Here is a 12,297-nt window from a genome sequence, read left to right as displayed (position 1 = left end):
CCCCAGTCCCCCAGTAATATATTTTAACAAGTGTCTCAGGTGACTGTGATGCTAGTCACTAGACTACACTTTGGCAACTGCCACTCCAAAGGCTACAATCCATATTTCTAAAGACTGTGTGATCCTGTTGTCTATAAAGTATGATTTTTTTCCAGTTAGTACATGGCTTGGGACAGTCATTAAATAATCTGTGCTACAGTTTCCTCTTTGTAAAATGGAAATAATACCTGTCTTGCAGAATTTGCAAATGACCCAGTCCTATGCCTTTGACAGCTATTATCATAGGTACCCCCAAAATATTAAAACAAATGAAAGAAAAATAAAAGTTTAAAACACATTTTAAAGCCAATTCAATAGACCTGTTTATTTTCCTTTTTAAAAATTTTACTTTAAACAAATATACAGTAATAGAGACTGTTTTTGGCATGCAGTTCTATAAGTTCTAACACATATATAGATTCATGTATCCACAACATTCAAGATACAAACAGTTCTATCATCCCCTCAAATCTCCTCCAGCAACCACTAAGCAGTTCTCTGTCCCTACGGTTTTTTTTTTTTCTTTTTTTAAAGAATTATCACAAGATACAACCAAAAAAAAATGGAACTTTCAGAGATATAACAGTTTGTTCATTCACTTACTGAAGGTGAACTGAAGGAGACTGATAGACATTTGGATTGTTTTCACTTTTAGTAATTATGAATAGAGCTTCTATGGTCATTTATGTACAGAGTTTGTGTATGTGTGTTTTATTTTTCTAGAGCAATAACTAGAAGTGGGTTGCTGGGTCATTTGTTAAATATATATATTTTTTTAACTTTCTGAGAAACTGTCAAACTGCTTTGCAGAGTTGCTGAACCATTTTGTATTTCCATCAGCAATAGGTAAGAGTTGCTCTCCATCAGGCATCTCTGTGTTCTCTTTATAAACTTAAGGGCAATAAGAATTTCTAACTCAAGCCCTCAAAACTATGCAAAGATGGGTTGAGTATTTTAGCACACAAGCAGGGAACTGCTTTAATACAACAGTGGGCAGCTGAGAATTCCAAAACGCAAATCTTTTAGAACAGTTTTCTTTAGTCTGCTATAATTTTCTTTAGAGATGTTTTCCTATATATACCCAGAGAAAAAAAACAAACCCCCCCAAACATTGAGAAACACTTCTTTGTGGTAACTAACTTTGGTGTGCTCTGTGCTAAGAATAGCCTGCAAAGATGAATAATAGGAAATGGGAGGTATATATGGCTGTTGTTGAAGAAATATCTAATAAGAAATAAGAATTTAATTATGATTTGTGTCTCTTTGGGTTGATAGTAGAGTCCTCCAATTTAGCCATCTGCTGGAAATGGACCCTTATTTCTTCTAAATACACTTCTCCATATGTCACCTGCCACATGTTGTTAATCTTTTGAGTTTCAGGTTAAAATAATTTTCCCTGGTGCAGCCTTTCTAACCAATGCAGTGTATCTATATCCATCATGGAAATTATGTTATTATACTGGAATTCTTTGCACATCACTGATCATCTAAAGGACTGTCATCCACATATTTACCAGTGTTGAGCGTAATGTAGGCATACAGCAAGTCCCTAAAAAAGAATAGGTTTAGTGGTCAAAACAAATTAATGATGGTTTACCTGCTGAATACCTATGTATAATCCTTTAAGACTAGAATGCTTTTTCTATAAGTCTTCTTTGTCAGTTCTGTACCTTATACTTATTGCCATTGCTGTGTTTGGATACTATATTGCAAATACCTGTTTACCGGAATGATAATTAATTAGATGGGGTAACTGGAGTCAAGGGAAATTTACAACTGAATGAAAAGTGCCAGAGAATTCCTAAGATCCTTCATGAGAGGCATAAAGATCAGAGAAAAGTTTGAAGACATAAAAGTGACAGTAGAAATTCTCATGAATGACAAATCTCGTTCTGGTATTTTTTTTTCTGTACAAATTCTTGGCTTTCTATAAGCTGGCTCAACATGATTTCAACTTATTTATTTTACTCAGGCTTTCCCCTAATTTTTAATGTTCTCCTTTTTCCTTTGCACATGTATATTTTACTGTCCTTTCTGGAACCAGATCAAATCTCACCTCTTTAGAGAAGGCCTTCCTAATGAGAAAGAATGATCCTTTTGAATTCTTCTAGATAAATAAACTGTTGCTAGGAATATTTTCATAAGGATATGCTTTGGCTCTCCATCCTGATATGGCAAGTTCCTTAAAGAATAGGACTGTTGGGCTGGGGATGTGGCTCAAGCGGTAGCGTGCTCGCCTGGCATGCACGGGGCGCTGGGTTCGATCCTCAGCACCACATACAAATAAAATAAAGATGTTGTATCCACCAAAAACTGAAAAATAAATATTAAAAAAAGAATAGGACTGTCCCTCATAATTGTTTAGATAAAACTTGTATATATTTATCATGTACACATTTTGAAATATGTATACACTGAAGAGTAGCTCTATTGAACCAAATAACATGCATAACTTCACATATTTATCATGTTTTTTGTGGCAAGACCCTACATTATTCTTAACCTCCCCGGAAATAGTGAGCAGTAGTCCCTCAATTTGGTAGCAAAAATATTCAAGGTACAGATAGACTGTACATGAAAAATTAATTACAGCCTTCAAATTCCTTCTTGTAAACATGGCCACATATAAGGTCCCATGGGAAAGAAAAATTCATGAGAGGCATTGATGTCTCAAAAGGTAGGGATTTAGGTTAGTGTGTAATAGTTAAGAACAGTTTCTCATGATTCTTTTAGAAGGATTTATGAAGACAGAATATTTTCATTAATTAATAGTTCCTTTAGATGACTGCCAGGTTTATGATATTGGGAAGGTCTCAACAGCCACTTGAGAAGACTTTAGAAGTAGGTGTTCATTTTTATTTGGAGAACATTAAGATCCTACTTTTAAAACAATAGTACATTACACACACACACACACACACACACAATATACTACTCCAAAAGCCAGTTACTATTTCCTAACTAGAAAAGTAAATATACTTGTTCGACCTTATTGCTTTTGAAAAAAAAAAAAGTGGACAGGTTGGGCTAGTTATTTAACAACGAATGCTTTTATAGTAATAAATGGTGACAGCCCATATCAAAAAAGAATGCATTACTGAGATATCATCAATTGTGTTCTGTCATTACATGGCAGCTCCACCTAGTTTAAGCTTGTCAAAAAGTGTTACTGTAATCCATGAAGAAGTCTCCACCTCAGGCAAAAGAGGTAAAATTGTGGAGGGTTGGCTCTGAACAGGTGTGCTGAATTGTAATGCCAATGTTAAGTCGCAAATCTCTTTACATTAGTTTCATCTGTGACAATCGTTAACTTCTATTCTGAAGTGTCAGGTAGGGATGAACTGATCCATCAGCAGACATTTTAAAAGCAACAAATGTAAACAAAGAGGGAACAGGTATTTTTTTAAAGTGAGCATTATTCTACACACAAAAGTTGACAGTTATGATAAATTTTCTTATCCTACTCAAGTGAATATGATATTTGGGAATATAGTTTGACCTACTCTTCAGGTCAGTCCATTCTGATTCTAATCTTGGGAAGAGCACTGATTTATCCCATGAATCTTTAACATAATTGCACCTCAGCTTTACAAGGGATCATGACGTATGCAAAGTAAATAACTATGAATTCTGGCTTTGACATAGTTGTATGACCTTGGACAACTACTTAAACTCTATAATCCTCAATCTCAATACAACAGGGCAACAACTATCTCAAACTAAAAGAGAAAGTAACATACTGCTTGGCAAAGCAGATACTCAACACATGCTCAGTCAAAAAAAAAAAAAAATCCTTGCTTTCTTAGAGGTGAAAGTTTGGAATTTAATACAGAATAATAAACTTCTTGGGATTGAAGGCAGAGCCTGAATGCTTTTCACTCTATGTTGATTTCCAGCAGGAAGACCAGAATCAAAACTATGTATATTTATTTATATTAGCACTGGGGATTGAAACCAGGGGTGCTTTACCACTGAGTTATACCCCTAGCCCTGTTTAATTTTTTATATTGAGAAAAGATATTGCTAAGTTGCTGAGGTTGGCTTTAAACTTGTGATCCTGCCAGTTCAGTCTCCCAAGTTTTTAGGACCATAGGTGTGCACTACTGTTCATAGCACTATGTGTATTATGTTTTTTTTTTTTTTTAACCATGGCAAAATAAGCATTAGAATATATTAATTCCCCATATTCTTCCACACCTCCAAATCATGGTAAACTCTAATCTACTTTCTATCTCTAGGAATTAAAAAAATTTTTTTTTTTCAAATACTTGCCTATTCACGAATCACATAATATTTGTCCTTTTGGGTCTGGCTTCTTTCACTTGGCATATTTTCAAGGTTCATATTATAGCATGCATTGGTACTTTATTCCATATCATAGCTGAATACTATCCATTTCTATGATTATACCATGTTTTGTTTATCCACTAATCTGCTGACAGGTATTTGGATGGTTTCAATTTTTTGGTCATTGTAAATAAAGACGCAATGAACATTTGTGCATAAATATCTATTTGAGTCCCCTGTTTTCAGTTCTCTTGGGTGTATTACCAAGAGTGAGATTGCTGGTTCCTATGGTTACTGTGTTTAACATTTTCTTGTGTGTGGGGGGGTAGAGGTGCTCGGGGACCAAACCCAGGGCCTTGTACATGCCTGGCAAGTGCTCCATCTCTGAGCTATATAACCAGCCTTGTTTAACTTTTTGAGGAATTGCCAAACTCTTTTCCACAGTGGCTGTCATTTTATATCACAACCAGCCATGCACAAAAGTTCCAAATTTCTCCACATCCTCGTCAACACTTGTTATTTTCAATTTTTTTTTATTATAGTCATCACAGTGCGTGTGAAGTGGTATCTCATTATGGTTTTGATTTGCATTTCCCTAATGACTAATGATGTTGAACATCTTTTCATATGCTTGTTGGTCATTTGTACATCTTCTTTGGAGAAATATTTATTTTGTTCCTTTGCCCATTTTTGAAATAGGTTTTTTTTTTTTTAACTTTCTTCCATTCTATGGGTTGTTTTTTCACAATGCTTTTTTTAAAAAAATTCAGTGCTGGGGATCAAACCAAGGGGCTCTGCCACAGAAATACATTACCTGGTCCCTTTTTACTATCTTGATACTGTGTTTTGATGTATAAAAGTTTTAATTTTGATGAAGTCCAACCTATCCACCATTTCTTTTCCTTCCTATTTTTTTTAGTGTCATATCCAAGACATAATTGCCAAATCCAAGGTCATGAAGCTATTCCCTCATGTATTCTCTAAGGGTTCTATGCCAGTACAACAGTATTTTGATACTGTAGGCTTATAGTAAGTTTTGAAATCAGGAAGTATGAATCTCCCAATTTTGTTTATCTCTTTCACTATTGTTGTAGTTATTTGAAATTCCATTTGAATTTTAGGATGGTTTTGTTTATTTCTCAAAAAGTACCTTTGGTATGTCGATAGGGACTGCATTAAATTTGTAATTGGCTCTGGGTAGGGAATAGATTTCTAAATTTTATTAGTAAGTTTTCCATTCCATTCCATTTCATGAACAGGAATTCCCCCCCACCCCCCACCATTTATTTAAGTCTTCTTAATTTTGTTCAGATATAGTTTGTAGTTTTCAATATACAAGGCATAGGCCTCTTTTGTTAAGCTTAAATTGAGTACTTCTTTTCTTAATGGTATTATAAATGGAACTGTTTTCTCAATTTCCTTTTCTGGTTCTTTATTGCTATCCTACATCTGATTTTTTATATTTTGATTTCACACCCTGCAACTCTGTTGAATTCTTCTATTAGCTTTAATAGGTCTTTGGTGTGGAATCTTTTACATTTTCTACACAGAAGATCATGTCATCAGTGATAGAGATCATTTTACTTCTTTCTTTCCAATTGGGATGCTTCATTTCTTTTTGTTGCCCAATTATTCTGGCTAGAAGTTCTAGTTTTATGTTGGATAAAGTGGTAAAAGCAGGCATTCTTGTCTTTTTCCTGACCTTAGGAGCAAAGTTTTCAGTATTTCACCACTGAGCATGACATCACAAGTGGGTTTTTCAGATACGGCTTTTATGATGTCAAGGAAGTTCCCTTCTATTCCCACTATATTGTGTGTATTTATCATTAAACAAATATTAAATATTTTGGTCAAAAATTTTCTGCATCAATTGAGTCTGGTTAGTAACAGATTCGTAGATTATGTTGAATAAGTATATGGACATAAAATTCTTGCATGGTTAGTTAGTCCCAGTCCATTCTTTCATTTAAATTTTTGTTTTCTATAATTGACTGGTAAAAAATATTTTGACTTTAATATTGAACACATACTGGTCTATGTACAAACTAACAACTTTAGGAAAACTTCTAAGATCATAATTTCTAGGTAGCAGAAACAGAATATTTAAACAATACTAAGAAGTTTATTGAAAATTAGAAGGTAGCTGATTTTGTTGACAATATTTCACAAAGATAGGTTATTTATATTATGACTCTCTGAGTAGTAGGTTGGTTTTTATATTTCATCTATTTTCTTTATTTTTGACTTTTATTTTTTGTTACTGGGAAGTGAATCCAATGGTGCTCAACCACTGAGCTACATCCTCATCCCTTTTTTGTATTTTACTTAGAGACAGGGCTTCACTGAGTTGCTATGGGCCTCAATAAGTTGCTACGGCTAGTTTTAAACTCACAATTGTTCTGCCTCAGCCTCCTGAGCCACTGGAATCACAGGCATGTGCCACCACACTTGGCTCTTTTCTTTATTTTTAATAAAGAAAATTTTTAAAACTTGTATTAAGTTAAAAAGACCCAAGTAGCTATTATTCAGACTAGAACCACATGCTTGTCAGCTCATTTAGTTATACCTGAATATCTAGATCAAATGAGAACCCAAATGAAGAAATTTCTCATAAAATAAACTCTGTCAGGCTCAAAGTCAATGAGCTTATCATACTCAAAAGATGAAAAGTCGACTAAATCAAGAACTCTTTTTCTGAGCAGAAAGGCATTCTCTGGTGTATTCAACTAACCATTTAGCATTCTAATCATTAACAATTAATGTGGTTAGCCTTTTCTCCTGAAAGATACTTCTGAGTAGTAAATCTTCTATGACTTTCCTAACTGAACTACTGAGCAATGAGTAATCTTGTTATCTTTAGGAAGTGATGTGTATGACACTGTGTGTGTGTGTGTATTTTATTTATTTTTTTAAAGAGAGAGAGAATTTTAATATTTATTTTTTATTTATTGGCGGACGCAACATCTTTGTTTGTATGTGGTGCTGAGGATCGAACCTGGGCCGCACACATGCCAGGCGAGTGTGCTACAGCTTGAGCCACATCCCCCAGCCCTGTGTGTATTTTAAAGGAATAAAAGTAAAATAGCGTTTGAAAGGTTGGTCTGTTAAGTAAGTTTTGCTTTGCTTTAAGTTTTTGTGCAAAGAGATTGTGTTTGTTCTCTATGTGACTTGTAATGACTTATTCCTGCTTTAAAGAAAACAGCAGCAGAAATTAAAATCTGTATCTTATTTGTCACTGTTAGCTCTGCAAAGAGAATGGGAGTGACAATGTTAGGGTTTTAAACTAAGGGAAGGAAAAGGAGTGAACTGCAGAAAACAGTGGGGTAGGGAGGGGGAGCATGGGAGGAATAGACAAACTCTAGATAATGCAGAGGGGTGAGAGGGAAAGTGAGAGGGCAGGGGGTTAACAATGATGGTAGAATGTGATAGACATCATTATCCAAAGTACATGTATGAAGACATGAATTGGTGTGAACATACTTTATATACAGATATGAAAAACTGTGTTCTATATGTATAATAAGAATTGTGATACATTCCGCTGTCATGTACTTAAAAAATAAAAGCAATTAAAAAAAAAAGACAAAGCTTAAGAGAAAGAAAATTTACAAATTTCATGCAGCAAACTACAAAGGCAACAATTTCCTTTGGCAATACAAAAGCTACAATGAGCTAAAAAGCATACCCTTCCCATGCTATGGCAGTGCTGTTTTAAGTCCCAAATCAGAACCCTCTAAAATAAGCTGGCAATGAATGCCCCTTTGGCATATTTTGCCCTTACTGTGCCAAAATATTCTAAGAATTACCAAAAACAAACCAGACACACACACACGCACGAGTGTGCTTGAGAGAGGGAGAGGCACACACAATTTAACTGCCCTTGAAATCTACTATGATCTCCAATATCTAGATTGTTACAATTACTACTGCTCAGATGTAAGTAATTTAGAGGCTAGACTGAAGGGAATAATCCTTGCATCTAGGATACAGAGTTCTAAATGAATTGGTGTTGAGTGAATAAATGAAATGAGATTAGGAACTAAGTATTATATACTCTTGATTATCAGAGGTTTCTAAATTACCTATAGCTAAAACAAGATTACATATGAAGAAAATTTAATTCATTTAAATGTTAGGAAGCATATATTATTTGGAATAAAGCTTTAAGAAAAAAAAGAATAAAAATAAAAAGATTCTAAAATGTTGCTAATATCACAATGATACTTGTTTTTCTCATTATCTTTGCCAACAGTCCCTTATGAGAGTGAAGCACCTCTCTGTCTGAAGGACTTAGCCCATATTATGTACTTAGTAGATGCTCAATAAACATTTCATAAAATCAAAATATTAGCAAAAATGTCTAAGAAAAAATCTATAGGCAGTACTGTCATAACAGAAGCTCATATATATGTCCTGATCAGAGAGAAAGCAATCAATGATATAAAGGTTAATTCATTGTGCGCCATTGAAGAATGATTTACAGTATAAATATTAAAGTTCAGACTTGAGTTTAATGGAAACTTAATACTGTACATAGGTATCTCTGGTTGTACTAAAATAATGGAATCATTGAATCAATGGATGTAATTTAACCAAAGTTAAGTTTAAATAAATGCAGGCTTAGGAAGTTACACTTTAAACCTGTTTCCTAATTTGATTTTAACGTGTTTATCATGAAGTTATTTATAATTTTTTAAAACTAAAGGCAAGTTCACAATTATAATATACAGTGGTTTTTGTCACATATCCAGTAGATATTAAATCAATATGATTTATACATAGTTCCAAAGAAGTCTTTAAATTTAGCAAAGCTTTTCTTAGGAATTTTATTAATAACCAATGATAATTCTCATGAAGACACTCTAAAAACACAAAAAAATCCTTATTTCTTATAGTTAAATTTCAATAAAAATTTCAATTATATGGAGCCTTGGATTTTTCCTGTAACCCTCATATTAAATTTTGTGCTCAGCATTAAAGGAATTAAAGTCAATTTCTTTACCAATGAATTATGGTGAACACAAATTAAGATGAAAGAATGAACTGGGAATATGCATGCAAATATTGTATGATCATACTATTTATTACACATAATCTATAAATCTGATACTAATGAGACTCAAGATTTAAATGACTGACAATAATTCACTAAACACATTATTCAATCAATGCCTCTTTTACAGGATAAATGTAATCTTGAATGGCAACATACCTATTATTACAAATTCCTAACTAAGAACAGTAGTTCATTATTTCAAAATGTCACTGTCAATTTATAGAGTAACAGATAAACATCTTTCTACCGTACAGCCAACTCTCTTTCCTTCAGGTGAATGAAACACTGACTACTAAGAAAAATTATAAACTCAATATCTTTACAGCACTTAAAAAAATCTAGTGAGCATTAAAAATCTAGTTATAAAAATTCCATATTTGTTTATGTAGACACCTCAGGGTTTGTATCATTGTAATCATATTTTTTTTAAGTTACCGTATTTCACCTATATTTTTCCAAACATTCATTTATTCAACCATTTAACAAACATTTACTGAGCACTGACTTTTTCCTTGGTACACTGTTGGGGGATATTTACAAACATGAATATGATTATGATCCTTACTCAACAAATTTATAGTCTAATGGAGGACAGAGATATGTTAATTCTACAGGGTTATGTTAATATTATCTACATGTTTCACATTTGCAATAACTTAAGGGTACTCTATTGAAAACACCCATTATACCTGGAAATGTTCAGAAATACATTTTTCCTTGTTTATTCTACAGAAATATATTTTTAATTAAAAACTAAAATTTGAAAGATAATTTTATAAATATCTGTAAACTAAGCATCCTAAGTTAACAAATGTTAATATTTGCTTCATATTTTATCTTCAGGCTATTTTCCAAATCCAGAAAATTTCTTGATTGATAAAATACTAAGAATTATTTGAGATTTTTATTATAACTTCTATCAACCATATGATCTTGGTCTAATTTATCTAACTTTGACTCTCACTTTTTTCAGTTGAAAAATCAAAATAATCATACCAATCTGGACTACCTTTACTTCCTTTTGTCTCTCTGGATCCATATTCTACATAGCTTTTGGTCCAGAAAAATTATCCTGCCTTATAGCTTCTGATTGGGGTAGGTCAACAGAAAGTATTAACAGGAGATCACAATACTGATGGAAAATTAAGTTATTTCCTGGTGTTGTCCTTAGCAGACAACCAGCATTGGATACATTGCTCTATCAAAAGCAGTCCTCTCTCTATAGCATCCTCTTCTAGTACTAGAGAGAAAAGTGAATGATAAAATCCATATGGTAGACAGAATTTCCTGGATTGTAGTTTCTTCTGTAAATATTTCTCTAAATTCATTTCTTGTAAATTAGCCTCCAGTTACCACTCTAACAAAGAGCAAATAGTCAATGTATTTAAACAAATTATTAGATGTTGTAGTCATAAAACAAAGAGACCAAAAAGTAAACTCAGTGGCATAAAAGACTTTGGTTAATCAGGAAAATTATTTTTATTATCCCAATTATGATATAGGCATACAACATCATTTGACTAATTACCTCACCAAAATTTTATTAAAGGTCTGCTTAACCTTTCACCTTACCTCATCCTTTATATCTTCCTGTTGTTGTGCTGAGAAGATCTCCATTGCAGCCATGAGTCTCATCATTAACTCATCCACTGTTGTGTTACCTAACAACACAGACATTGCCAAACTTTATTTTACATATAATTTTAAATGGCTTAATTTATTAAACATGGAAAGTCATTCCAGAATTAATCAATCCCAGCCCAGGGAGAAGGATTTTTAGCACTATAAAGAATGTCCAAGTTAAGAGGTTCAAAAATTTTCAAATTATGAAAACATATCTACTTAAGAACACTAGCACGACTACCAATTGTTTATGTTACTTGTTAGGCTAAGCACTTTACACATATTATCTAACTTTAATCTGTACAACAATTCTATTAAGGGTTCATTATGATTTTGATTTTAAAATGAGAGAAAATGAGACTTAGAGAGCTCAAGATAACCTGACCAATCAAGAACAAGCTGGTTCATTGGTGGGGCCCAGATTTGAAACCAAATGAGTCTCACCCAAAAGCCTGTCTTCTGTCACCTTTAGTACACTGCCTTTATTTAAAATCATCTCCTACTATTGTTGAAACAAGTAGTAGTAATACAATTTCTGAAAAAAAACCCTATTTATCCCAACTGATAATTTTCCACTTTTGCTGCTTTCAAATGACTATAATATAATTTTTATGAAGAGGGCATTTAAATGTTTGATTTTCTTTAATGTCATTTTATTCCCTGTGCAAGTCTATAACAAATATATTATCATCTCTTGAATAAATATAAGTCCTTGTTGTTTGCTTTGGATGCAACTAGGAGAAAGAAATTCATAAAAACACACAAATATAGGGCGGTTCTTCTGATCTCAAACCTATAGGCAGAAAACTTTTCTCCAGGGCCTGAGAAGTTGTCTTCTTGTCACATTAATGAAATTTAGCCAACAAGACAATGAAGAGTAAGCATCCTTGCTGGCTATTTCCAGAATAGGGCTTCACTAACATCATCTTTCAATTGTCCTTTCCCAAATTTTCTATATGATCCTTGGCAATAAGGGATTAGGGAGCATCTGTGGTTCTTAGCAAAAGAAATGACCCAATTTGTTCATATCAGTACTACTCTCAATAAATAAGATAAAGGACAAGCATTATCTTGGTACTAAGAAAACAGAATTGGTTTTGTAGTTAGAATTTCAACCAAGATCCACTGCTTACAAGTTACATGATCTAGCATCTAGAAATTGCCTAGCATAAGAAAAGGGCTTAATAAACATTTATTTAATAAACAAGTGAAAACGAGAATGAGTAGGCTATGTAGTTCTCTTAAGGATCAATTTTCTTATTTTTGAAATAAAGACAATGTGACTTCTATAA

At 33.1% G+C, this 12,297-nt stretch overlaps 1 protein-coding gene across 2 annotated transcripts in view; it reads right to left on the bottom strand.

Annotated features, from left to right (window-relative positions):
* Nucleotides 1-12,297, bottom strand: part of Faf1 (Fas associated factor 1) — a 287,958-nt gene that overhangs the window by 80,068 nt on the left and 195,593 nt on the right. For both annotated transcript variants that reach the window (XM_046468956.2, XM_058570760.1), the window contains exon 13: nt 10,955-11,043. In XM_046468956.2, coding sequence (XP_046324912.2) covers nt 10,955-11,043 — 89 coding nt within the window. The remainder of the gene's footprint in view (nt 1-10,954; nt 11,044-12,297) is intronic.

The sequence above is a fragment of the Marmota monax genome, unplaced genomic scaffold (assembly GCF_021218885.2).
Source record: "Marmota monax isolate L192 unplaced genomic scaffold, Marmota_monax_Labrador192_F-V1.1 WCK01_AAM20220418_F8-fsc00008, whole genome shotgun sequence".
Taxonomy (NCBI): domain Eukaryota; kingdom Metazoa; phylum Chordata; class Mammalia; order Rodentia; family Sciuridae; genus Marmota; species Marmota monax.
The sequence above is the reverse complement of the archived record's forward strand: the minus strand, read 5'-3'. Positions and strand labels throughout refer to the sequence as shown.